Source organism: Drosophila guanche, unplaced genomic scaffold (assembly GCF_900245975.1).
Source record: "Drosophila guanche unplaced genomic scaffold, DGUA_6, whole genome shotgun sequence".
NCBI lineage: Eukaryota > Metazoa > Arthropoda > Insecta > Diptera > Drosophilidae > Drosophila > Drosophila guanche.
In genome coordinates, this window is record NW_022995744.1 from 7,678,409 (window position 1) to 7,706,215 (window position 27,807).

The 27,807-nt window shown below is 46.7% G+C and overlaps 6 protein-coding genes across 9 annotated transcripts in view; 3 read left to right on the plus strand and 3 right to left on the minus strand.

Moving 5' to 3' along the window:
* Positions 1–86: 86 nt before the first annotated feature.
* LOC117580044 (decaprenyl-diphosphate synthase subunit 2) lies at positions 87–2,088 on the plus strand. Its single transcript, XM_034266281.1, has 3 exons — positions 87–858; positions 911–1,100; positions 1,168–2,088. Exons 1-3 carry the CDS (start codon positions 497–499, stop codon positions 1,972–1,974), a joined length of 1,359 nt encoding a protein of 452 aa, XP_034122172.1. The 5' UTR covers positions 87–496; the 3' UTR covers positions 1,975–2,088.
* Positions 2,081–3,089, minus strand: LOC117580047 (methyltransferase-like protein 22). Its single transcript, XM_034266285.1, has one exon. The coding sequence runs from the start codon at positions 2,964–2,966 to the stop codon at positions 2,127–2,129; it is 840 nt and encodes a 279-aa protein (XP_034122176.1). The 5' UTR covers positions 2,967–3,089; the 3' UTR covers positions 2,081–2,126.
* Positions 3,090–3,398: 309 nt separating this feature from the next.
* LOC117579096 (DNA-directed RNA polymerase III subunit RPC5) lies at positions 3,399–5,139 on the plus strand. Its single transcript, XM_034264819.1, has 3 exons — positions 3,399–3,555; positions 3,614–4,669; positions 4,726–5,139. The coding sequence occupies exons 1-3, from the start codon at positions 3,523–3,525 to the stop codon at positions 5,068–5,070; spliced, it is 1,434 nt and encodes a 477-aa protein (XP_034120710.1). The 5' UTR covers positions 3,399–3,522; the 3' UTR covers positions 5,071–5,139.
* Positions 5,128–5,814, minus strand: LOC117579097 (nucleoside-triphosphatase THEP1). The gene is made up of 2 exons (XM_034264820.1): positions 5,724–5,814; positions 5,128–5,660 (listed from the first exon to the last, which is right to left on the minus strand). Exons 1-2 carry the CDS (start codon positions 5,770–5,772, stop codon positions 5,131–5,133), a joined length of 579 nt encoding a protein of 192 aa, XP_034120711.1. The 5' UTR covers positions 5,773–5,814; the 3' UTR covers positions 5,128–5,130.
* Positions 5,815–5,837: 23 nt separating this feature from the next.
* Positions 5,838–8,127, minus strand: LOC117579091 (polycystic kidney disease 2-like 2 protein). Its single transcript, XM_034264808.1, has one exon. It carries the CDS (start codon positions 8,072–8,074, stop codon positions 5,903–5,905), a length of 2,172 nt encoding a protein of 723 aa, XP_034120699.1. The 5' UTR covers positions 8,075–8,127; the 3' UTR covers positions 5,838–5,902.
* LOC117579090 (IQ motif and SEC7 domain-containing protein 1) overlaps positions 7,039–27,807 on the plus strand; it is a 39,880-nt gene continuing 19,111 nt past the window's right edge. The window contains exons 1-2 of one of the 4 annotated variants that reach the window (XM_034264802.1): positions 7,039–7,043; positions 9,300–9,486. In XM_034264802.1, coding sequence (XP_034120693.1) covers positions 9,302–9,486 — 185 coding nt within the window. In that variant the 5' untranslated portion in view covers positions 7,039–7,043; positions 9,300–9,301. Of the gene's footprint in view, positions 7,044–8,716; positions 9,487–23,385; positions 24,294–27,807 lie in introns of those variants that run through there. The other 3 variants (XM_034264807.1, XM_034264800.1, XM_034264803.1) reach the window with 3 other exon arrangements.

Sequence of the window (27,807 nt, forward strand, 5' to 3'; positions counted from 1 at the left end):
TAACGCAATTTCAGTGCGAATCTATCGCTGGGCCAAAGATTGGATAAAAATGCATAGTTATCGACAATTTGCCATCTCTAAATAATGGCCGTGCAAAAACCTGTTCCCGCTAAATACCTCCACCGCACCGCGCTGCACCACCGCAAGCACCGTTGCCTGCCTCACCTCACCCGAAATTCCATGACAATAAAAACAAACAGATTTCTTGGCGGCCCGGCCACTTGAACAACTGTAAAAGTGGGCCGCCAGCGAAGAAGCAGCAACAACAACACCTGCGGCAGCGCTGCGACGCAACCAAAAACGAGAGTCGGAGACGTCGCGTCGTCGCATCGTTGAGGAGATTTCACTTTTCGATGCTCGGAGCGAGCGAACGGTTCAACGGTGCGCAGCCAACGATTTTTGTTAATTGAAACTGAGACTGAGATTGAGACTAGCCCCAAGAGGAGCACTTTGTACCTGACCCCCAGAAGCAGTAAACCCCCCAAACGACAACGAGATGTACCGCGCCAGTGGACGGATTATGCAACAGCTGCGCCACAGGATGCCAGCGCTAGAGGGTCGTCTCGCTGTAAGCCTGGCCGCGCCTGCGCTGAAAACTTTCACTCAGCAGCAGCAGCAGCAGCAGCAGCGGCACGAACAGGTGCGCTGGACTGCAACGTCAACGGTGAGCAGCAAACAGGTGACGACACCGCCGCCCAGACACGACTGGAATCGTGCCGTTAGCGAGGCGGAGCGCATTGTTGGCTATCCCACGTCGTTCCTGAGCCTGCGTTGGCTCCTCAGCGATGAGATTGCCAATGTGGCGCTGCATCTGCGCAAACTGGTGGGCAGCGCCCATCCCCTGATGAAGACAGCCAAGTGAGTCAGCTTAAAATTTATTTGAAGCTTTGATTAAACATTTCTTTGGCAGACATTTGCTCTACAATGGCAAGAACACGATGCAGGCTTGGGGACTGATTGTCCTGCTCGTGTCCAAGGCGGCGGGACATGCGCCCAGTGTGCCTGATGTGGAGCAGGACAAGAGCGCTGGAGTCCTCCACTCTCAGCGCGCACTGGCCGAGGTCACAGAGATGATACGCATCTCCCATTTGGTGCACAATGTAGGCGCGAATCGAGTCTCAACCACTTGAAATGATTCTCTAACCCACTTTTGTTCCTCCCTCCCAGAGCGTCGTCAATCTGCAGTCCAGCACGGAGGCTGGCCAGGATGCGGCCACCTACGATGACATGTCCTTTGGCAACAAGATTGGTCTGCTCACCGGCGACTATCTGCTGGGCCACTCGAGCGCGGAGCTGGCCAACCTGCGCAACCAGGAGGTGGTGGAGCTCATCTCCTCGGCCGTGCGCGACTTTTCCGAATCGGAGTTCATCGGGGAGCGGGATGAGCAGAACAATCCGCTGCCCTACAAGCCCGGCACCTTCCAGCGACCCTCGCTGAGCGTGGCCGTGGACTTTAACGAGCATGATGTGATGACGCCCATGCCCATTGCCCAGGTGCTGGGCAATCCCGAGCAGGAGTGGGAGTGCCGCAACATTCTGAATGCGGGCAGCCTGCTGGGCAAGTCCTGTCAGGCCTCGCTGAAGCTGGCGGGCCAGAGCGAGGAGCTGCAGCGGCATGCGTATCGCTTTGGCAAGCATCTGGCACTCGCCTGGCAGGCCTGCCTCGATGCCGAACCCTTTCAGTGTCCCACACTGCCGCTGGACACCACCTTCAGTCTAGTCAGTGCCCCAGTGCTGTTCCACCTGGAGCACGATCCCAGTCTGTATGTCCAGCTGGAGAAGGGCAAGCAGTCGGTGGACAATATTGACTACGACGCGATCCACAAGGCTGTTCTGGCTGGCCCCGCACTGGCCAAGACCAAAGAGCTGCAGAGGAAGCACACGGCCGCCGCTCTGGCCGTGCTGCAGCACTTTCCGGCCACAGATGCGCGACAGGCGCTGGAGAATATCATTCTGGCCATGCAGGATCTGTGACCAGCAGCAGCAATAACATTCTCCACGGGTTTAGGTTCTAGTTAAGCAATTATTTATCACCAAACACATCCTTAAGGGCACTTCCAGACACATTAAAAGGGGAAGGTTCACATACAACGTTTAATTATGGATGTCAGGCAACAGGGAAGCAGCTAACGACTGGTGATCCTCATCAGAATCAACTGACGGCAGCGATCGTAGTCAAAGTACTGAGGAAAATCCAGTGGCAGATGCTCCAATTTCCATGGCTTGTGTGCCGTTTGCCTCAGAAAATACTCGTACATGGGCGCCACCGCTTCGCAGTCCTCGAAGGTGAACACCACGCGCTTCTCCAGAGCCATGTAAATGGTCTTGGGCCTGCCCGTGGGTTGTCCTCTGGCCAAGATCTGATCCACAACGGCCACAAAGGCGTCGGTTAGGGTGTCATCGTAGATGACATCCGCAGCCAAAATCACATCGCTGGCATCGATGGCGGACAGTAGCTCCGGTGCCTGCTCCTCTCGTGGTATCAGAAAGTTGAACTCCAGCACGGACACCTGGCCACACATGAGGCTCACATTGCGCTGCACATTGCCACGGATGAGCTTCAGAATGCAGCCCAAATCCACATCCGTGCAGTAGACCTTTCCGCTGTTGTGAATCGCCGCTGCTATGCTGGTCAGTCCCACGCCAGCGCCCAGCTCCATGATGGTCTGATTGGCCAGCTCCTGCCGCTGGGAGAACAAGTAATCCGCCAGGAGCAGCGCGCCGCGCCACACTTGCAGCCCCACCAGCTTCAGCTCCGTGGCCACGGAATGTTCAAGTTCTATGACGCCTCGACGTGGCCTTGGCACATCCAGATCGCCATCTTTATCGGCGCTGGTCAGCCCAATCCTCTCCAGCTTCTCGTCGGGATATCGGAACCGAAACTTGGAGACGACTTTGTGGCCATCTTCCGTCTTCGTTGGCTGATAGTTGGTTTCACTGTAGATTTCCGATGTGACCGTGAACATGATGATCGCGTGTTATGTGCGCCTCGTACATATATGCACATTGTTTTATATATTATACGCGAGAATTTTAGGGCCAACAAAAATTTGGCTCCAAGGCCTGGGACGTTGCGTGCAGTGTGACCATTAAATACCTCAAAATGGATGAAATATACCAAAATATACCAGCTGTAATCGATTCTATTTGAGATTTTTAAATTTCGCATGGTGCACAGTGGACAAAACACAGGCCTAATTTGTATGTTGCCACTTGTTGTGTCATGAGACAGTGAAAGTGTTATTCAAAATATTATTTTATTGCTGAAGTTAACTTTAACACACATCAGGCACTCACATAAGACACTAATAGTAATACTTCACTGTTTCATTAGCTTATATTTTCTACAAACATCGTTTTTCATGTTCTTCGGCCCACTGTGTTCATTGGCAACAAGTGTTGGAAAACCACAAACTTCACGTTCCAGTATGGGCATTGTTTTAGTATTTTTCCGCTTGTGTCATGCGGTATTTAGGCGTGCACCTCAAATCAACAAAAATTAGCTAATTTTATTAACAAAACATGGACGATGAGGAGGATCCAATTGTGGAGGAGGTTAGTGCGAGGGAGTACCAACTTGAACGACCATAAATCCATTCCGAATCCCCTGCAGATACCCGTGTTTCTGTCAAAGAACCTACAGGACAGTTTGTACCTCTTCCAATACCCGACAAAAACGGAGCTGCCAAACCACGACGAATCGGTGATCATCAATTGCTGCGTAAAGCCGTTCACACAGGAGGTCAAGGTGGACTTCGCACTGAATATTGACTCCAAACATTATGACCGCTTCAAGGGCGAGCAGTTTGCAATGGCAGCAGATGGCAAGAACACATTCGGCGCGGGGCCCACGAAGGGCGGCGAACGGCCCACGTACAAGCGTGGCATTATGGACAAGCAGGCATACACGAGCACGCGCTCGCTAACAGACATCTCCAAGTACATTGTGGGCATCTACACGGACAAGGAGGTGCACCTATCGCCGCTGACGAGCATTGTGCAGCTGCGGCCCGCCCTCAATCACTTCGACAAGGAGGACAAGCGCAAGAAGGCCGAGCAGAAGGCCCAAAACGACGACGTGGACGATGATGAGGTGCTGCAGCAGGTCACAGTGAAGTTTGCGCGCGACAAGGGCGCCGCCGCCAAGAAGACAAAGGAGGAGCGCGGCACCTACGACAGCTTTGTGCAGCGCATCGTGGACGAGCCGTGGTGCGAGACGTATTGGCATGCGCGTGCCACACCCACAGCGGAGCTGGAGCGCCAGAAGCTGTATGCCACGAACCACCAGTCGAACCTCTCGCTCACCCTCAATCCCAGAGATTATCTGCAGAAGCTGCTGCCGTACGACGAGAATGTGCAGCAGGTGGACGAGTCGAGTGTGCTGCCCGTGTACAACAGAGCCATGCTGAAGACAATGCCGCTGCTGGACCAGCTGCGTGTGCTGCTCAGGGATGTCAGGATGCTGTCGTTCGGGGACGTGCTGGAGATACTCGCGGAGCAGGCGGATTCACATGTGACGCCCGACAAGGTGCTGGCGCTGCTGCCACAGGTTGGCATTCTGCTGAACGGCAATTGGGTGCCCAAATCGGAGGTGGTCTTTCCCGAGAAGATGCTCTCCCATGCCAATGGCGTCACTGCGGAGCAGATGATACGCGCCAGGGACTATATAGTGAGTGCCACGACTTGCCTTTGAGTGTCTTTAATCCTGATTTTCCCTCCCTGCAGCTGTATAGATTCTCGCGCACAGCTTGCCTGTACCGCACACAGGTGATGGCTGCCACCCAGCTGCCGCCTGCGGAAACCTACGATGTGCTGCACACCGTGGCCAAAGTGAACAGCACGAAACGCTGGGAGCTGCTGCTGCCACCGGACAAGGAGTTCGAACAGAAGCATCCGGAACTGGTGCAGCGCCAGGAGCTGCACTGGCGCGCCTCCGAACAATACTACAACGAAATGGACTGGGCCAAGGAGACGAAGCGTGTGCGCAAGCGCTCCACACGCAAAAGCGAATCCCAGTCCGCCACATCCATGCCACCGCCTACCTCAACAGCAGCAGCAGCGGAAGCGTAGCAGGAGGAGGCGTAGTAACTGCAGCCACTTGGGCGCTAATAAACAGACCAGAACAGATTATTATGCTAACAATTTCGACTGTATAATGCACTCCGTAATCTCATTGACCAGCGCATCCCGATTGCCTTTGGTCACCTCGTAAATGACAACGCCAGGAAGGCTCTTTAGTCGCTCCACCAGCGGCAGGGACTGGCGGTTCGACTGCGGTATAGTCGCCAGCAAAAGCCGCTGTTGCTGCAGCACACTGGCCATGGCAGCTTCGAAGCGTTTGCTCAGCAGCTCCATTTTGCCCACCTCATCGATGACCAAGAGCTCGCAGCCCGATTGACTGCCCTCGAGAAGCAGTGGCAGCGTTAGATCCTCAAAGTCCTGCACATAGACCGAGTATTTGCCCACCTTGGGGCGTCGCAGGTTGTCCAGCGGTCCCTCTCGTGCCAGTATGCCTCGCTTGCCGCTCAGAGTGACCACATCAAAGCCAATTCGCTGTCCTTTGCCAGCGGTACGCACCTCCTCCGTGTAAAAACCCTGAAGTTTGCGCTGCTCGCCCAACTTTGAGCAGATTTTGCGCACCAATGTGGTCTTGCCAACACCTGGGGGGGGGGGGGACACCTGAGAATGAGGCGAAGATACTCGGGCGCATTGTAAGCACTTACCCGGTGAACCTGTAATCAAAATAGCCGTTAAAATGTGAATTTTTTCCATTTTTATTATTACTTTGTAGGCCAGTGCTGGAAAACGTCATAAAAAGCTATTAGAGATACCAAACAGATGGTGCGGTATGTAGATGTAATGTAACTTATTCGGCATACTACGTGAGCGGGAAAAACTTTATTTAATCTTCGCGACTAAATAAACCCCATTTCCTGCGTGGACGCCGCTCTTCTGGTGCATCGCCAAAGAGTCGTAGAGTCAGCAACTCCATTTGTGTCTCCATGTGCTCGGCCACGAGCAGCAGCTGCTCGCCGCGCATCTGAAACTTTGTCTCCTCCTTGCTCTCGTCCACAATTTTGATTGTCTTGCGGCGCATCAAGAAGCTATTCTTGCGCTCAACGTACGCCGTTGCGAGGCTTACATTCTGGCCAACGGTGCGGCCGTGGCGCTTGTATCCACGCCGAAAGCAGGGCAGTTGCCAGTAGAAGTCGAAGAGGCGCGGATACTCGACGCGCAGAAACTGAAAGAAATCGAGATGTGCCACCTCCTCCGAGTCGCGTCGCTCCTTGGCGACTGTAAAATAGTTATTAATCATTGCCACAAACACATTGATGAGCACGGTGCAAATGAAGAAGCCCAAAATGGCATACAAAATGAATCCGATGGCCCTGCCGCCGTGAAACATTTCGCTGGGATGAATGTGGGAGCTGAAGCCGAAGGAGAAGCACATGCAGGTGATGACGCTCTGAAAGAAGCGATTAAAGAAGATGCTGTTGTTGCCATTAATGATGACCATCATCATGCAGAAACCAATCAGAAAGATGCAAATAATCATGGCCATGCTGACCACCGGCTGCCAGGCCATGCGCAGAGTTTGATTGAACAAATGAAAAACATTCGCAAATTGCAGAATCCTCCACAGTCGCAGCGTTGTCAGGCAAATGAGTATGCCAATGACTATGTGTATGAGTCCTTGCAGGCGTGATCCACGCCGAAAGTCCACAAAGTCCATGTTGCCAAAGACGCTGACATTCTTCAGCATGGAACGCACCAACGAGGCGCGAAAGAACATCAGCCAGAGGACCACGGCATTCAGCCCGAATATCAGCAGATCCATTATGTTCCACACGTTCTTGAGAGTGCGCGAGTCGTACCACACCTTGTTCACCGTCGCCTTGCCGAACTGCACCAGCACGAACATGTACACGAGATACACAAGCAAATCGTTCCACTTGAGATGATCGAAATCCCGCAGCAGCACGCAGCCATCCACATTCACGTAGGGCAGCACACTGCCAAAGGGCAGCTGCTCCAGCCGCAGCGTAATCACGCTGAACATATTCATGTCCATGTTGTACATGGTAAAGTCTATAAAGATCGCCGATGTGTTGCGTGTCAGCCAGTGCTGTTCGGTGAGGAAATCGAGCACCATCTTGGTGCTTGTCTTGCTGCGCGACAGCAGCGTGGAGTAGCCCTTCAGCTCCGGATAGTAGTCAAAGTAGCCAATATGATAGAAATTCACGAGAAGGTTGTCAATCGCTTCCCATTCCATGGGCACCCAGGGACGTGTGACGCGCCAGTGCATATCCTCGTAGGGCACCACGCGGTAGGGTGTCTGCCAGCCGGGCAGATAGGACTCCTCCGTGTAATCCGGACTACCCCAGCCAATCTTGCGCTTGCTGCGACGCAGCTGCCTCACGCGTATAACGCCCAGCATCACCCACTGCTGGGCGTGCACCCACGGAGGACTGGTGAAGGTTGTGCCCGGTGCAGAGTCCGTGTCGAAGGTGTTGATCAGATTGATCTCGATGTAGTCAAACAGCTGATTGATGTGCACCACCTCCTGCAGGCCATAGTATTCCGTGTGATTGAACAGCAGCAGCTTCTTGATCATGTCCGAGCTGCGGTAGGCGCGCGGCTCCCACGTGGCCAATATGGCCAGCATCAGCCAGAAATAGTAGCGCCCAAACAGCCACAAATCCCTGCTGATCTCCTTGTACATTTCGTTCAGTTTCTCGTGTCGATAGTGCGAGGTGATCATTAGATTACGCTTCTGCCGCTCCAGTTTCTGCACCAAAAAATCATCCATATCGTACTCCTCGCCCTTCTTGTCCATCGGCGGCACATAATGATCGCGCGGCCAAATCGTACGATCCCATGCGATGATCGCAAACTTGATCGGATCTCCCACAAGATATTGGAACATCAAAGCGATTACAATCCTCACGCCGTTCGTCTTGTCCCGCACCAGTTCCTGGTGGAAACCAAAACGTATAAAGATCGAGCCAATGCATAGCAGGATAATCGTGATGGTGATCATGAACAATGCCATATGTGAGCCAAAGGGCGTCATTTTTACGAGTTATTTTTGCTCTGACTCTGGGAGTTTGACTGTGTAGATGTAACCCCTGCGGATTGCTTTGGTTTTTCCATTCCAATTTCTCGTTATTTTCAAAAAGAAACGCCAACTTGTCTGCTTTTGCTACAAAATACCGAAATTCTTGTGCTCTTCGATCATTTTATTCTTATTGTTAGCAAACAAAAGGGAGCCCTTGAAGTTAGCCAGCATAGACATAGGACAAATGATTCATTAATCTGTAAAAATTATATATTTCGCCCTAAGCTTCCTATCTTGCTGGTAATATGAAAGCGAATAGCAAAATGCAGAAATATGATTTCTGAACGTGGACAGCCAGCGTTAACCCATTGTCGCACATAGCAGTTCAGTTAAAAGATCTATATCTTATTGTGTTTTTACAGGCATAGGAAAGGGATATACCTACAAGAAGATTAGAATTCGCAAATATTCAATATTTCGCGCAGTTTAAGTAAAATTGTTAACCTGTTTAAATATAAGGAGCTCAAGCTGGGTTAAGCTCGCTTTTTTCAGCGGTATCGTTGCAGTATATTTCGGTATACTTCCGTGGGTCGCGCGGTATATTTAATAGATAAATGCGCGCGGTCACACTGTAAGCCACAGTAAACAAACAAAAAACTTTTTTAAATTTCAACAGAACGGACGTGTACCGCGTGTTGTCGCGCGTGAATAAAAAGCCATTTGTTGCTCGCGAAACGAAACGAATTTCGATTGCTGCAAGTGTGTCGTGCATTTACCCAGCGCTCACCCACCACCACCCACAATTGAGTGAAACAAAAGTCAAGAGGCCCCCTGTGCGTCGTCGCCATTGTGTTCTTGTGCTCTCGGTTCGCATTTCGGTTCGTCTTTCAAGGGGCTGCCGCTCTCCCCCCCCCCGCAGCTTCTTGTGTGCGCTAGTGCGTATGCGTGGCGTGGCGTGGCGCGCGACCATGTTCTGGCCATAAAGTGCACTCCGCAGTCGCAGTAGCAATAAAAACACCAGTCAGAAGTGAATACAAAGTGAAAAAAGTGTAATAAAAGCGATTACAACAAATGGAATTTTCGGAGGCCGACCTCAAGGCCCTGTCGCTGGCACTCTCGCCCCAGCGCAGTGGCATCCAATCCTCTGCAGAACCCGAACAGCAGCAGCATCTGTTGCTGCATCAGACCACACAGTCCCTGCTGATGGCCAGCTCCATGATGCAGTTCATTGATGAAGGAGCGATGCCACCGGCCCAGATCCAGTATAGCGCGGAGGATCTGCTGCGGGAGAACCATGCGCTGCATGCCAGGGTCAAAGAGCTGAGCAGCGAGCGGGATCGCCTGCTCTGCGAGGTCTCCAATCTGCGCCTGGAGCTGGACATGTCGGAGCTGAAGCGTTTGCCAGTCGTTGACATGGACATGGAAGGGTGAGTTTTGCGTTGCGATTAATTATTTCCTAAGACCCAAAAAATGGGGGGTACTGTTTCCCCTTTTTTTTTTTGGCTGACTCAAACTTTGTCCCCCCTCCGTCTGCAAGTCAATCTTTGTCGCCTTGTCCTTGCCCTCACCTCTGTCTGCCTCTGCTGCTGCTGGTGGCGGGGCAGCTGCAGGCTGACAAGTCTGTCTTTCTGGTTTTTGCAACCCCTTTTTGCATTCCTTCTACCTGTGACTAATCGACACACTGGCGTCCCAAATATTGTGCGATCACGCAGAAACACCGCAAAAGACACCGCGGAACACAATGGGAATGGAATATCCAGTGTGCCAGAGTGGATTTATAATTTCGGTAATCAGCGGAAACCTATCGGGGTTTTGGCTAATTCCACATGGCAGGAATTTGTTTTATGCTTTGTTTTAATTCATACATGGATCCATTAACATTATTAGGTACTAATGTTAGGGCTGTCCTTCCAAGTAATCTCTGACAATGTTTTTCCCCCACTGCTTGAACTACTGTAGTTTTGGGTGTGGTATCAGGTATCAGCAAAAATTGTTGGCATTTCCGAACGTGGCAAGGCTTATCTGATTTCGCGGTATTTGTTGCTATATGTATTATATCATTTTTAACAGAAGTTTGACCAGCGTAAAGCAGGAATTTCTACATTAATGTGAACCATTGGTGGAGTTTTTTTTTTTCTAAATATGTAAATGCTGCCTAGATCTGTTCAAATCTGTGCTAATCTGAGTTATTATCGTGTGCTCTTGAGCGTTGACTATATTCTATGCAAACAAGTCACTTCCTTTCATATGTCTCTGACTTAACTAAATCACAATGCTGTCATGGGAACCAGCGATCTGCATGGGTAACTAGGGTTTCGTTGGCAACATAATTTACCACATTGTGTTGCCAAAATTTGTGTGACTCACTTATGGGGATGGTGGACAGAACCCTGGGAGCATGCATGTTCTATATAGTTTTTTTCCCACTCCCCCAGCTCGGCTGCTCTGTTTGTTTTGGCGCGTTATCAGCCCCGTTGCCCCGTTGCCTTGCTGATAGGTTCTCGACTCTTCGCCGATAAGAAGGGCAATGTGATCCGAAAATAATGCCAACAACTATGGAGTATACGGAAATTCAATGTTAAGTGCAAGTGTTTTTTTTTGTTATTTGTATCGCTGAGTGGGTCTCTGGGTATCTGGGTGTGCTTCTGGGTTCTGGCACAATGTGGCGGGAGGGAGATTAAGCGTTGAATCCAAAAACCCCAAAGGTAAACAGCGCACAGCACAGCGCACAGCACAGCGCAGCGCAGCGAAGATAAATTAATAACGATATGCCAGGCATTTGCCATTGACAGTCAAATGTATTTATTATATGTACACATACATTTATGTATGTATTTATGTACATACTTATATCTACAGATTTCGTACCTGACTTTGCTTTGCATGCGGTCATGCCCAAGCCAAAGATATAAACAGTTACTACAGAAACACACAAATAAAACGCAGTTATCTTTAACCGTTTTTTCTTTGCTTTATTTTGCTAACCTCTAAGGTCTCTCTTTCTGGCCAGAAGTTTCGTGGGCTCTTCCAAATTTACGTTTCTCGCTGCTCACCTTCGCCAAAAATAGCAATAACAAAACAAACATTTAAATCTGAGCCAACAGAAGAAGAGATCACAGCCCCCCGCAACCATGTTTACTTGGGATACCGCGGCGATTGGATACTCTTTTGGTTGTAGAGTTAGAGTGCTCCCAGGGAGTGCTCCGTTGGGAGGTTTTTCCGCTGCATTACAGGTGAAATTTGTCTACATAAATCTATAACCCAAGCTTCTTCTGCCCGTACAAATTGTTCGATTTTGGACACCATGAAACTTGGCTTCTCTCCGTAAAATAGTATTTGATTTCGCTTAACAAATTAATAGAAAACCTTCTGTTATTATATACAATCCTACTGATAATACTTGTTGTTAGTTAATGGAATTAAAAAACCTGCCAAGAGGCTAAAGATAAGAACATTCTATGGTATAAAAGGGGTGACAAGGCCGCCTCTATGCCCACGACTTGGATAGCCTTCTTTAGTGCCACGTAGCAGCCCTTTCGCTTACAGATTTGATGGGATTAATCCAAGCCCTAAGAACTAACTCTTCTTCTGAAATTCGTATAAAATACCTCTTGAAATAGTCACATTTATATTCCTTCTAGAATCTGCCCAGAATTGTATATCAATGGAAGATCTCGCATATTAAAATGACAGGCAAAGCTTAGCCCATTGTCGTTGGTCTTTTTGCAGCGAGCGAGAGAGGGAGGGTACACCACAAAGACTCTTTAAAACTCAAGATCAAAGATGTTGAAAATGTGCGGGCAGCTCTCAGAGAGTATGTGTATGCCCGTATCCAGCTCCCCCGCCGCTCCTGGTTTTACTTTGGTCTTCGTCTCTGTCTCTGTCTCTGTCTCTGTATCTGTCTGTTTCTGCATTTGGTCAGTGCTTCTTGTGGAGAGGGAGAGATATATACAATGTCGTTGTAGGCTTTTGGCTTGCCGCAGAGTTCAACTCATTAGCCAGTTATCATCATCTAATAAAGCAGACACACGCACAGCAGACAAGAGTCAGGGAACTGTGCAGGGAAAAGGGAAGTAGTAGGGAAAACACTTGCCCATTTTAAATTGTATCTTTTTGTGTTGTTTTGTGATAATTAAGTGGGGAGAAGAACAGAGCAGAGAGGAGTAAGAGACTCTATTAATTTCATACGCCCCTCTTTTAGAGAGGGAATGGGCATCGGAGTAGCATGGGATAACGTTTTCCGACTACTTAATGAGTGCTTTCGTACTGTTTGGCAGCGTAACTTTTGCTAGTAGGTGAAGTTGTTTTGCTCTTCCCTTTGCCCGTTGCCCGTTGCCCATTCCCAATTCCTTTGTTCATTTGCATGCAACATTTGGAGTGGGGCTGGACTGGCCCATGCGTGCTGCAAATATCTTTGAGGTTTTTTGTAGTTTTTAGTTTTAATTAAATGATATGCCAACTGGACATGCAGGGGGAGGTACAAGATGATCTAAGTGTTGCAAAAAGAAGAGAGAGGGCAATCGAAACTACTTGCAGCCACTCCCCACCAATAAAGATCCCACATGAGTGTCCCAATGCCCCTTGTAGTGCCACATGTGTCCCGGACTAGACCCATTCCCGTTCCCATTTATTATGCATGCAATAAACAGAACAAACTAGAATGAGAATTTTCAGTTTTCAATTGAAAGATGAGATCATCTCTCGCACTGGCCCATCCATCGTCCAACAGCAAAGAATAATAATTAAAATCATTTATTTATATACTTTGAAATGTTTAATAAACAGAGTGTCCAACAGTCAGCAGCAGCCACAGCCACTGGCACTCTCTTCTACTAGTCAAAAGTCTTTGGGGTATTCGCGGGGATTAGCTGTAATCAATTAGATGGAAGGGGGCGTTTTGCATGCCACATGCTGTCCTTTGTTTGTTGTATCTTTGGATTACATTTCGTGCAGCTCGTTACGCAGCGGCAGTCACATTCAGTGATTGATGGGACATGCCGATGTGTCCCTGTCAAATGACAACTTCCGAGTTGATGGTTTCTTCTTTTTTTTTTTTTTAGCGGAAATTCAAATTCAAATAACTAACTGGAGCTGCTCCCATTGCCTGGCTTGTCAATCGTGTCTGACTGTGACAGCAGCCGCGGAATCAGGCCGCTTTACATGACCATAAGAGCCATGAGCCAGGCCCTGTCTTCCCATCTTCCCATCTTCCCATTTCAGGGCTACGCTTGCGCATGGCACCCAAAAATGGCAAACAATCTGGGGTTCTGTATTGGCCAAAAACTGTGGGATTCGCCTTTGTCTATGACGCTCTGATGGACGCTGGTGATGGGCCAGAAATAATGATCAACGATCAGGCAGAGAGAGAGAGAGAGCGACAGAGCAAGTGCTGTTTGTATTTTTGGGCAAATGTGTTGAATCGTGGATTTCTAGGGAAGATATATATATATTCTGTGAATAAAGGGCAACATCTGCTGGGGTTTTCCACTAAATTATAAAATCACAATTGGGTTCTGGCATTACGTACTCCTCTTTTGATTATATATTAGTCATAAGCACTTATCCAAACAACTGTTTCTACACCGCACGAGTTTTCTCTGCATTTTTCCTCTAAATTCTTTGTTTAAATTATTTTTAAGGAAGTGTTTTTAAGTGCTTATCGTAGCGGTGATGAATCATTGGCTTTCCTTTTGAGTAACAGGAACTGGAACTAGATATTAGGTACTGTTGAATATATTTAAATGAATCATTAATTGGTTAATGGTAATTCGTTGTTGAATGCTAGGGTATTTTTCCACATAGTTAGTTACAGAGATCTAGTTCTTATCCAACTACAAGTATAACCTCTGTATGGTTGTAATTTCATCATCTCTGCTATCGCAAGTTCTTGAGTCTTTGTCTTATCTGTGTGGATGGTTGGCTGGTTGCTGTGTCCATGATAAAAGTGTTACGACACCTTCTTCTCTATGTCTTTATCTTGATTCTACACCCAATTACATGTCTCTGTGGGCTGTGCTTTGGGTTCTCGTAGATGTACTGAAATTTCTGCCCAAAACTGACGGGCAACTTCCGGTTGTAATGCTCCCAAAATGCTCCTCCCGGTGGCAGCTGGTCAGAGCAGGGCGCGTGCCTCTCTCAATCAATTAACGCTGTGTCCAAAAGTCGTAAAGAAATCGGCAAAATACAACAAAATTCTCGTGAGGGAATGGGGAAATTCCATGAAAATGAGCAACGTGAATGCATTGACTTTTCTTGGCCCCAAAAACCTCACCAGCCCACCTCCCCATCCACGACTCGCCCTCGGTTTGACATATTAATGTTGTAAAATTAAAAAACCATAAAGAAAAACGTGAAAAAATATTCTTTTTTGTGTTTTTTTTTATTTTTTGTCTGTACATTGACCCAAATTTTTGGGAGATCCCTCTTTGGGTGTCTTTTCAACGCTATGGTTGAGTAGAGTACTCGTGGGGGTACGCCATCGCCCCGCCACTCCACCGCCCCCTTCTGTCTAACACTCGCCCCAATTGCTGCGAGTGCCAAGAAAATGCGTTGTTGCTTAATTTCCTTCTATCTCTGTTTCCTTCTGTCTCTCCCTCTCTCTCTCTCTCTATCAATCTATCAGAGTGCAGCGCCTGCTGTCTGTGGTTCCGCTCTTCCTCTTCCTACACTTTAAACATTCAAATATCATTTTGGTACCCTGTACTTGTTGCTAGTGTGCAAGGGGTATGCTGCGCATATTACAAAGCCACGGAATATGTGCACTTTTATGCCTGAACCCGTATCAACAACAGTTATCAGGCGGTAGCCTCTGCTCTTTTTTTCAATATCTTCTCTCATTCTCCATTAAGGCTTACCTTTGGCTGCAGCGCACATATCAATATTCGAATGAGAGAGGCATCCCAAAAGTCGTAAGCATCGCATTCCTCTATTCGCTTTCTTGTTCGAAATTAAAAGCTCGAAAATTCGAACAGCTGTTGTTGTTGCTGCTGCTGCTTGCAGTGCCCGCATGTGCCTGTGTGTTTGCATGTGCGTGTCTGTGTAGGCGCTAGGCAACAGCAAACCCACAAAAATGAATGTATTGCGATTTACTATATTATTTTGGAATATTTTTGTGGGTTTTTCGTTTTTTGATTTCTTTGATCTTTGAGTCACATTTTTGGAAGGCTTTTTGCCTCGTGCTCATCATTCATCCACGATGCTTGCTGTCTGGAGCTGTCTGTCCCTCAATGGATGGCATCCGTCGCGCCGACTTGACCTTAGATTGCTCTGCTTTGCTCTGCTCTGCACTTCGCTCTTTTTGCAGCTCTTCTTTGAGTTACACTCTCCTTGGATCTGCATTCCCTCTTGCCTCTTGTCCAACGTCAATGGACGCTGCCAGCCGAAGCAGCAGCTGCGACGCTTGCGCAGACGCCAAAGTGACAAAGTGGCGGCGGTGACCCAATGGATAGCGTCGCAGCGGCGCCGTTGGAACGCACTCCGTTCAACGCCCACAATATATAATAATTTTCAGTGTGTTTTTAAATGCTGTTTATGTTGATTTCATTCATTGACAAAAACGGCCAAAAAAGCAAACGAGTGGAAGGCTATCCATCAGAGGTCGAAGTTGTCAATACCCTTGCAAAAAGCATTGTTCTATATAGTGAGGAGATCTTAATCAGATTTTCATGATCTTTCGGGGAAAAACCAATACGATTGTGGAGATTTTACTATTTGGAGGGGAAAAGAGTAAGTTTTTTAAAAAAATAACAAACTCTTTTAAATTATCGTTACTTAGTGATAAATATTCTCAGAAATTCGGATATAGAAAAATAGTAACTATTAATTGCAGGCAGAGTTATTTTGGTAGAAGATGCTGCTTCCTTATGCCTCTCCTCCGGTTTTCTTTGTGATGCAAACCATCTGCCTCGGATAATAATACCCTCTTCAAGGGTGCAAAAACAAGGCGAAAGATACGTACAAAAGTGGCGAGCCAAAAAAAACGTGAAATGAAAATGAAAACCACGACAACGAAAACGAAAACGAAAACGAGAAACATGCAAATTGAAAGCGAATACGAATACAAAAATACAAAATACGAGTACATGTAAAGTATAATCCGAAGCTGCTTCGCTGACCACAAGATGGAGCTGCTTGGAGCTTGGAGCTTGAAGCTTGAAGCTGCTGCTGCTGAGACCCAATCGAGTGGCGATTCGAGCGACTAACCTAACCAGCCAGAAGATAGCCATTTATATGTGCCATTAATCGATTGTCAGCAGCCTCTCGTCACGGCCTGCGATCGCCAGTGGAGTGCAGTGGGAGGAGGGTGAGAAGAAGGAGGGCGGGTAGCAGGGGGAGTGTTGGCCTGAGCTGACTGACAACCAGTTACAGCCACTAGCCGGGATACACTGACATTGCCTGGGGGTAGCTGCGTTCTTGAACGAGGGAAGGGCAGAATGTTGGGTAACTGAACTTGAACTTTGCTGCCTTGGTGTTTTACTATTATAACATTTTTGCAGTTATAACAGTTATATTACTCTGTTGTAACTTGGCTGTTATATTTCTGCTGCATTCTATCACCTTCTAGCCATTTCCTAGTAAAATTCTAGTATTTTCCCCCTTATTCCAACAATTACCTGATGCATTCCAGTATTTTGTTTTCCTTCAACATTTAACATCAAATTCTTTGGTTCTCCAGCTCTTTTCTCTCCACTCAAGGTTCCAGCTGCTCCCAACAGGGCATCCGCCATTCGTTGTTGCCACTTTCTGCTGTTTCGATTTGCTGATTTGCTGTCTGTTTTACGGTTTGCAATTAGTTGCTCTCGATTTCGATTTCTGTTAAGTGTTAACGGCTTTGAATTGGAGAGTTGTTGCACTAGCGGATTGCATTACCACTGAGTGGAATGGGGGAACGGTACGGTACGGGGCTGCCTGCAACATGATCATCATAATAATCATCGATCGATGGTCATTATCACTGTGAGCGGCCGTGGGAAGGCAAACAAATGTTCGTATCGATATATTGACTGTCAGATTTCTCCTACACATTTTATAGTGAAGAGAGAAAGAGGGTGACAACAGATAGAGAGAGAGAGAAGGGGAGATAGCGCGGGTGAGAGAAAGGGATCCCCTCCTCTGGGATGAATATTGAGTTACCGTTAATTGCGTGGCGTCAGTTGCAGCAGCAGCTCAGCAGCCGAGCCGAAAGGCAATCTACTCCATAAGCCTTGGTACCCATGTCGAATCTAAGGCTCAACCGTCTGGCTGCCTGATTCTCTCTTTGCCTTTACACCTGGCCTAATTGCAACACTCAATTAACACTAAAAACCGATACCCATCCCACTCCCACTGCTCTCTGGCACTCTTGCACTGCGCTCAACATTCACCCACTCTACCTCTCTGCTGCTGAAACTTTGCTCAACAATCCCCTCTCTGCTACTACCAATCTCCAGACCCACTCCCAATGATAAGCACTCCTAAATGCCATCACCCCCTCCTCTGTCCCTGCTGCTGTCTAGGAGCCCTTAACAAATTGCACTAAAACTTGTCAAATTGAAAATGCTGTAACTTTGGTATACCCTTTGCTGAGGGTACCAAGATTTAGTAGACCAAGAAGAGCATAAGTTGGGGAATGGTTTTTGTTTACAGTGGAACCTTAATAAATGTTCCTTAATGGAACTTTAGAAGTCTGTACTGTCCAGATATTCGTAAAATTGCAACCAGTTCATGTTCCTATTCCATTGATCCGCAAGGGTATCCCCTAAGCCTACTTGCTGTAGCTATCATTTTGCCTTGTCTGTTGGGTAATCTTTTTTTGGGGTAGGAGCTGTTATTCGGAGATGTTTCAATAACTTTGGAGCTGGAATTACATGATATTCGTGTTTATCAAATTAACATGCAGCAGTGCATTAAGGAAAAACCAACAAAAAATACGCCATGGACTGTGGAAAAACTAAGCCAACAAGCGCCCCCACATACACACACGCAGACACAAGTGGGAGACGGGGGTTTCCTTCCCATGGCCAATGTGCGGACAGAGAGAGAGAGAGAGAGAGAGAGAGAGAGAGAGAGAGAGCGGGAGAGATGGAGCTCTAAAAATAGAGTTTAACAAACTGTAAAAGTATTGCATTCCACCACATACAAAGACAAGCAGAAACAGAAGCACGAACACGGGCAGACTCACGCACGCACTCGCAAATGAGGCACGGGCACACACAGAATCTCAAAATTCTAGGGGGATTCTCATTCTCTGGCCTCTTAACTGGGGTGCACAGCTCACTCTCTCTCTCTCTCTCTCTCTCTCTCTCTCTCTCTCTCTCTCTCTCTCTCTCTCTCTCTCTCTCTCTCTGGTCCCATTTCGCACATTCACACATCTCCTGCCACTTCTGCCCCTCGTCTCATTTTCATATTTTTCATCTCGCATGCATCAGAGGATGACTCTCTCTCGGCTCTCCCTTTCCCTTTCCTATCCCATGACTCATGACAATCTCTGTGGGTTTGGAGCAGGGAAGAAATCTCAACACAGTTTTTTTTCTCTTTATTCTTTGTGTGTGTGCGTGTTGTCCCTATTTTCCCCGCCACACGTCATCGTCCTGTGGGCTCGTCCTTCTTTCGTATCAAAAACCACCCCAAAACGAGGTGGCAGACTGCTGACTGTTGAGAGTTCGCTGGCATGCATTCTGCCTTCTGCCCTCCGGGACTGTGTTGCAATGTTGCATGTTCCATGTTCCATGCTACATGCTACATGCTCCGTGGAGGATGCCTCAGCGCCTGCCACTTGGGCACTCTGGGCACTCGTGTAACAGCATTTCTGTTTGTTTTTGTGCATCTTCTAAGGCTCAGCGAGAGGGAGTGTGGCTCGGCCCTTTCTCCTTTATGCGATGATCTGTCCACCTTTTGGGGTATACTGATTTGGGTGTTCACTTTGGGAACAAAAACTTAGCAAACATAAAAGAAGTGTTCCAAAACATGACCATTATTGAGTTCTTTTTAATTTATATTCCTTAAACGAAACTTCCGTTTGGGCTTAATGAATATGTGAAATGGTCCTTCGGTTATGCAGTGGAAACTATGAAGTTTGAATGAATAAATGTGACGATTCATTGGCAGGTTCACGCCATTGTATTGAAACCTGTAGATTCTATTAGATTTCTCTTGTGTTGCTACCTTTATTCCCATCACGATTTCTCACGTGTGTGTTTGTGTGTGTGTCGGAGTGATAATTAGAACGAATGTAAAATAACACGCACTATTTTTCGATCTAAATGATAACCATGAAATAGATTCACACACACCCAGGCCACAGTGCATCGAATCGAGTGTGATTTAGCCTCTAAAATACCCCTTAGGCAAGGGTATTTTTGTTGTCTTTAGCATGTTGCCTGTGATTTCTGGCCCTCTGTTTTTTTGTATGCACTCCGCCACCACCACCACCCCAATGTTCTGCATCGTGTTCTTCATCATGTAAGCTCCCTTGCATTTTCATCTCCAGGCCACACAGTTCCACTCCATCTCATCTGCATGATGTGTCTGTGTCGTCCGTGGATACAGCATGAAGTGCTCTTCAGCGTTTGCTGACATTTCTTCGTTTTTGCAACACAAATGAAACAGCAACCAAACAACAAGAGGGTAAAAAGAAAATATACATATAGCAGGAGTCTTACATATATAAATATGTGTATATATGTTGCACATATATTGTCATATTCGCATAATAATATGCACGACGCTGGTCTGTGTACTCCGCTCTGATGTGCGGACCTGTAGCAGCGGGTCGGTCACTGCTCTGCTCTATTTCCTTTCATATTTTTGGATGCATTTTAATAATTTGTTTTTTTAGTTTATTAGCTTTTGGGGCGTTGGGTGTTGTGGGGGGTTGGCTTGGCAACGAATTGACATTCATATGTTGGAAATGTGCTCTGAATGCCGAGCAGCCAGTCCATAATATGGATGTAACATATTCGTAAATGGTTCCTTTGTGGCATGCCTTGTGGATGGCATACACAGAAAGTTCGAGTATTGAAGTGCATCTTTAGACAAAGGGAAATTCTGCCATGGAAAGACCAAGACTGTTTGAGTTGGAATATTGTACATTAATGTACTGCTTGTTAGGTAAATTCCATGCACTGCTTCGTTGTGTACAGCACTGCTTTATATATTATGCACTGCTTTGTGGATTAATGCACTTTTGCCTAAAAAATTAACTGCTTTGCTGCTTGGAACACTCTATTAAGGGGCACCTCTTGAAGACTAAAGTAAAATAAAATTCAGACTTAAATAATAATTTTTTCCCACAATCCTTAACATTTGTAAACTGTCATTGCATATCCGAGATGTTTCCGCCCTTCGATTCTACAATTGATTGGCTGACTTTCTTTGACAGCAGCCCCATCCGCATTTACAAGTGGAAATTGCCTAAGAGAGAGACTCCCACCCAGTATAAAGCACACGGGCCGCTAATAACTTGTCATCTTTCTGGGACTCTGGGCTTCAGCTGTCCCGTGGTTCTGCTCCACATCCATATCTAAACTCCCACCACTCTCCGCCCCACCATTTGCAGGCTGCCATCATCTCTAAGGCTCTTTCAATATTATGACAGCCAAAGAGGGAAAATCTTTTGTTGCCGTTGCGCTTAATTCATCTCAAGAATCTCAAAGTTGGTCTTTCCTTGGTGTGTCCCTCTCCCTGTCCCTTACCCTTTCCCCTACCACAGCACCATTTCCATTTCCATTTCCATTTCGAGAAATGATAAAGAATGTGAAAATATTGTGGCTGCTCTTTTCTGTTTATTCTCTGCACAAGTTGATCTCTCCGCTGCTCTTGTCTTCTGCTACATAATCTTTTCTGACTTTTCCAGCAGCTTCTTCGGCTTTTGTTTGTTTTCATTTATGGGTGAGTGTGACAGGGACAGCGAGGCAAGATTAAAAGTTTTCCCTCTTATCTCTGCAGCTGAAAATTGTCATTTTCTTTTTGTTCAGTTTTCATCTTCTTCGGTTTTTGTGTGTTTCTGTGATATCCCTCCTCGACTGCAGTTTGCATTTTTGATGCGCTTCATTGTCATTTGACCCATTTTTTGGGTGGGGCGTGGACCTTCGGCCAAGTAGGATCCCATGCCACACCCACCCACCCTCTTGACACCCCTCGTCAAGCACTATCGCCTGCACTTTGCTGAAATATTCATGTCTGAGTGGGGGGAGGGAGTGCAGGGTGCGCTTTCAAAGAGTTTTGAACTTCTTTCAAAGTTGTTTTTTGTTCACACAATAAAATGCACGAATGGGGGCGTGTTGTACGCTGGTGCATGGGGGGGCATGGCTGTGGGCTCACAATTGCCAGTTGCAATTACCTCGCTGCCGCCTGCCGCCTGCCGCCTGACTCTCCCTCTCCCTCCGCCTCTCTTCTTGCTGTTGATTATTAAATACTTATTGTCCGACTTGTATTTGAAAAGCGCGCACAAGAATTGAAGTTGAAGTCGAAGCTCCACGAGCGAGGAGAGACCTTTTGTGTGGCTCAGACTGCATTAGGTTGCATGCAACGGGGCCATAGAAAGTGCAGAGGCAACTGCCGCAACAGAGAGAGCGAGTGAGAGACCCCCTTGAGCACGCACCAGACACGCAAAATTTGAAGTAGGAGCAGGCCGCAGCGAGGGTGAAGCTATCACTTTTCTGGGCCTTTGCCCAATCATTGGAGGCAAACAAAACCTCCCATATGGGAACTGTGCCTCAGACCCACAAGAATTCAGAAGAACTCTTAAGAAAGAGCCTGGGATTGGTAACGAAGTGGGTGGGGTGGCGACGAGGTAAAGATATCGCTCCCAAGTATTCCTATGCCATGGTAACCATGGTAACTGCTGCCTCAATTATTCATTTCATTGTGATTAGCCAAGTAAATAACTCAATCTTGTTGCTCTGGTTTAAGGGAATTAAATGGAATAGTTTTCACCAGTTCTACAGACAGCTTTTTCTTGTTTAAGCATCAAGGTCTATGAATTTATGAATTATTTATGCTTTAATCTATTTTTATGCTCATAAATTTAGATAATTCATAGAGAATATATTCCAAAATATTCACCCTTTGATATTGAAATGAAACCAAACCTCTGCTCCCAAAAATATATTTCTTTATTTGCTTGGTTGCAATATTCTTGGTTGATCTAATTTCTATTTACAGACTATGCTAATATTTATGCATTCAATTCGCGCAAAAATATATTTCTTTATTTGCTAAACAATATTCTTAGTTGATCTAATTATTATTTACAGACTATGCTAATATTTATGCATTCAATTCGCGCTCTTCTCTGTTTGGTTTATTTGCATTTCATGTTTATTCGATAAACAAGTTTTATTTTTCAATTATATTTTCACTCGGAAACCGGAAATTTACTCGTATTTTATTAATGATAAATCGTTGCCAATTATTCATGAAAATTTCGCATTGTAAATATTTACTCAGCAATTCATTTATAGAATCATTAAACAGCGAAAGAAAATGTTTATTCCATATTGTTAATGATTTACGGTGTGGTCTTTATTTTGTTCCATTTGCCTGAGTTCTTTAGATTATTTTCGCAAATTTCTTGCAGTGTATTTCAACTGTAAAACAAGCTCTCTGCTCTCTGCTCTGTCTCTCTCTCTCTCTGCTCAGCAATTTAAGTGAAGGTGCTGCCAGACCAGCAAACAAAATATGCACTGAAAAATACCAAAAGGCGAACTACCATTCTGTTCCGGCTCTCTCTCTCTCTCTATCTTTGCGTCTCACTAAGGGTTGCCTCTGCTTGTGCAATTTCTTTGGTTTGGCGAGTTTTGAAGGATCTAAAGGGCGGAATTCCTGGAGGTTGTTTTCTCCAACATTCGAAAACATCTTGAATTTCGTGCTCAAAAGGCCGCTTAGGTATTGCAACCCCTCTCCCGCTCTCCCGCTCGCTGCCCAAACGGAAATTTGCTGTTAATTGCCTCTCATTTTGGAATGATTTTTAATGGCATACTGAAACAATTTGTCCAAGGGCTTACGTGCCGCCAATTTGCAATGCCTAATAAATAATTTATGGGGTGCTTCTTTTGGGGGCATGGGGCAGGAATACTGCATTTCCCATTGTTGCAGCCGGGGGAGGTTCCAACCCCCAAAAAAGAAATTCAAGAAAAACAAAAGAAGCCAGAGAGACACATCTGTCGCTGCTCACCGCTCTCTCGCTCTCTGTCGCCGGCGGTTCTCCATGTATTTCTCTTGGCTTCCGGCTCTCTCTCTCTCTCTCGCTCTCTTCTGTGCGCCACACTAAGGGTTGCACTCCACTGTGTTGGCTCGGTCGCTGCGCTGCCTTCAGTCGACGGCCTTCAGTAACATTCATTACTCCCATTTATACAGTTATCCGACGTTAGTTTTTCGCAGACGCTTTTCCGCCTAGAAGTATTTTTATACCCCGCCCACTCACACACACACACACACACAAACAAACACACACAGGAAAGAGTATTCAGCAATGTCTGTGCTAGAATAGACCCCAAACGGAGCATCCTAGCCCTTAGTCTGTAGACCCTAGCCGTAGCCGTAGCCGTAGCCGTAGCCTAGCCCCAGCCCTAGCTCTGGGTGAAAAAGTGTCGCTGAAAAATTGTGGAAATTTCGTTTTCGTCTGGTCGCGTGTGCCCTCTCTTTCGCTCTCTCGTCCCCCTTCCGTCGCGTCCCGTGTATGTATTCGCTTGTCTGCCGCCGTAGCCGCCACCAACACCAACGCCCGCCACCCCCGGCAGTCCGCACCCCACTGCTGCTCTGCTGCTGTTCACATCCCGTTAATAACACATCCATATGTGCGTGTGTCTGTGTGTGCCAGAGAATTATTTTATATAGCCATATATCGTAGATACACATACACATACACTAAATATATCGCCAAAAAGGAAGATTAACGCGACGGAAATATCTTCAAAGTGAACAATTTTTTGGTGGCGCCCAATGCTGCACACACCCCCCCGCCGCCGCCGTCAGTGTATTGATTTTTTTGCCATCATTATTGGCTGGCAAAGTGTTTGTAAACCGTCCATTTAAAGTCCATACAAAGAGGAGAACCTAGTTCCAATATAAACTACGACGAATCCATTCCATTTCACTGGTCGGCGCCACAGGAGAAGGAGCACAGAAGTGGCCCTGCCATTAGCTACAGTCGTGTCCCACAAGTAAATGACAGCAGCTGAAACACAATGAGCAGCTACACTGCCGCCCAATACTACAAGACCACCAATATGATTACCTCCAATGAGATCTACTGGTAAGTGTGACTGTCGTCTGTCTGTCTCGTCCCTGTTTAAGGGTTTCGTATTTCTATTATCCTTTGGCATATGTAAGGGTTCCTCCTCCTACGCTGTCTGAGCATGTGCTGGTCAGAGTTCAAGGTTCGATTAGCGTGTGGGCTAGAGGACATTTGTGACGCAATTGGTGATGCTGCTGCTGCCACGGGGATGGGCCCCAAAAAATCAATGGCATCATTGGGTTTTCTTTTCTCTTTTGCTTTTCGTTTTTGTGGTTGCATTGCCCACACACGAAGCGTGAGCTGCTGCATCCCATCATGGCTCTACTCTCTTGATAACAAGAAAAGGTTAAAGCCGCCTCTGAAGTCCACCACACCCACGCGCCCACAAGTTTTCCCCCCAATCGCAGTGGGCGTCGTCGTCGTTGTTGTTGTCGTTTGGGCCCACACACACAGCTAGCTCAGCACAGCAAAAAAAAAAACACTTAAAAAGTTATTTAATTTCCCCCACAAAAGTGGGCAGTTGCTTCATATATTTTATTTGTTCACAAATAATAATCGCTGTCGAAAAGTATGCAATAAAAATGTTGGCATGCTGCAGTAGAAATAGTTGCGCCAACAACCGCTGGAGGGCGCCGACAGCCACAGCATTTCGTTGAGTTAAAAAAGTTTTGCAAAACAAAAAAAAAATACAAATACCCCGTAGAAAGAAAACAAGAATTTGTGCTATAAAAGAGGTGCCCTGCCCTGCCCATGATTAGTGCTGCTTGAATGAGCATATATACGAGCATTTCCTAGCAGTTCTTTCCTGTTGAGCTTGTCCACTTTGAAGGATGTTCGCCGCTGCTTACTTTACATGTTTTGCCAATTAAGAGTGGTTGTCCCTTCCCGAGGGATTGGTGGTGTCCCTTCGTAGGGAGCTTTCACTGTATTTGCGTGAGCATAAATTCGGAATTCCTCGACATGTATAATGATATTTGTGCGACTGTTCGCTGTCTTTGCCCGTGCTGAGCCGTACTGTGCTCTGTGCATCCATCCACACACAAACCTTGAACTCTGGCATTTTCCATGCATACCCACATTTGAATACAATGTTGTGGGGTTGGGGGATGGCAGTAAAGATGGGGATGGGTATGGGGATGGGCATTAAGCACGGGGGCGAAACTCCCACGGCTGAGACACGCGCATGAAAATTCCAGCGATAAACACGTGATTATATGTACACAAATATTAACCATCTAGCTGGCAGATAGCAAAGTGCAGAAAGAATTCACATTTGTTGCTAATGGTAAATGGGGTTGTATCCGGGTTGGGCTGGATTGGGGGATGTTTACAGCCAGAATGAAGATGAAAGTTCTGCGATAGATTTGTGTATCAGGAATATTCTGAAAGGGACTAGAAACCTATATTCAGTTGAAAAACTCTCCGAAATGCTATTATTATTAACATTATGCCAACAAATATTTAAGCATTTACTAGTCACAACATTTAGCCATTATCTTTCGTTTTGGCCAAAAATTCCAGGGCAATCTATAAATTATAAATGAACTAGAAAGCCATTTTTGCTTTTGTTTGGCAAGTTCCCAAAGCAAAATTCTAATTGGCGGATATCTTATCTCTCATTAGCCCTCATTAATAATTGAAACTTCGATTAAATTAAGGCTCAGAGAGACTTGAGTTTTGCGATACTGAGAACCTTTTTTGCTAGATGTCTGCTGGCAATCGATTGAAAGTAGTTTCAGTCCGTTGATGGCCTGACATTTTCGAATCATTTTAACGGAAATGTCTTACTTTTCAGCGTCTCATTATTCCCACAGCACTTCCAGAGACCCCTGCCTGGGGTCTTGCAACAGACTTTTCCAGTAGTTGAAAGTCGTGGGATTATTTAATGACTTTCTCACTTTTATTGTTGGCCCCTTCATTGTTGTGTGTTTCCAAGTTGTTGCTTGACTGCTCCCCGGCTACTGCTGCTGTGCGAGGCTGGAGGGGGGTGCCGGCCCTACACTGGGCTCCCCACGTGACCCACGGGCTGATGTTGATTAGCTTTACCTTTAAGTGAGATTTTCCGACTCCCGTTTGCCCGCTAATTGAAAGCTTGCCACTCGCGTTGATTGATAAAAGCAATTCGAGGCAGCAGAGAGAGAGAGAGAGAGAGAGAGAGCGATCGATGGATGGATGAGAAATGGAATTTGTGGGGTCCAAACTTCCCGCCCCAACTGGATATGGCAGCTCTTCCTCTAGAATTTTCTGTTGCCATTGAGTCCACCTCCTCTGTGGAGGCTTTTGCTGCCATTGAATCCTCCTCCTTCTCCATGGATTCCTCTTTTGTAGGCTTCTAGGTTTGTAGGCCTACAGTGTAAAAGCAAATAAATTCAGATGAGCTGCAGCCGAAATCAGCCGAAGAAGCGCACAAACCCGATGCGCACCGCCACATGGAAAGCATCTAAATTAAGTGCGAAACCAGTTGATGTTGGTCGTTTTGGGGGGAAGGTGGTACGGGATGTTCGGACGATGGCTGACGTCATGCATGCATGAGGTAGGAGCGTGGATCGGGGGCAGGGGCAAACAGTTGCCGGTTGCCGCTTTCCGCTTGCCGGTTGGCACACACCAAACCAAACCATTAACCAGTTCTTGAAGCAGTTTCTGTTGCTGCTGCTGTTGTTGTCGTCCTAGTTATGTGTGAGCCAAATTTCTTGGAGCCAACTTTAGTCGCTTCCTCCCACTCTCCCTCCCTCCCTCCCTCTATCTCTCGCCCACTCTTGGATATGCATATGCAAAGCCCAAGAACCTAATGTAATACAGGGTAGTCCCACTTAATAAGGGGTGTATTGGTTTCGTGGGTAGACATTGAATTTGTTGTAGTATTGAATCAACTTAGAGGGTATCTCAATGCCGAATCATACTTCATTCTTTCCTGTCTTGTTATTTTTGTTGTTTTTTCGATGTTTTTCTCGTTTCCTTTGTTTCGTTTTGTCTTCTTGGGCTCCCGGCCGGATCGTTGCCCAATTCTGCAGCAGCAACTGCAGACTCGGACGCAGACGCAAAAGCAAACGCAGACACGGAGACAGCGAGACAGCGACGCGGCGTCATCTTGGGCGTCGGCAGAGCATGCAGTTTTTTTTTTCGTTTGGCAAATTTGCATTGAATCAAAGCCTCTGTTGCAAGGCAGCCCCCCCGAACCGAATGGCAGGGTATTTGTAATTTCTGTAGAATTAATCAGATTTCTTTTATTCCTCTCTGGGTTTTGGCAAAGGGTTGCAAGCGTTACCTGAGACACCATTGAAAGCCGTTGACCCGTGGATGACCCCTGTGCTATGTGTGTCTTGTGTTTTGTTGTTACCTATGAAATTTCGATGGGAAATAGGATCTTGGCTGGAAGCCAAGCATTTTAATTTTGCACAAAAACTTTGATTTAGAGTAGAAATTGATGTCTACTCTAGTTTACTCTGAGGATCTACGAGTATAAAGTGTAGGAAATCATAAAGAATGTTTGTCTAATGCTTTTCCGCTTGTAATCCCAGCTAGAACAACATTA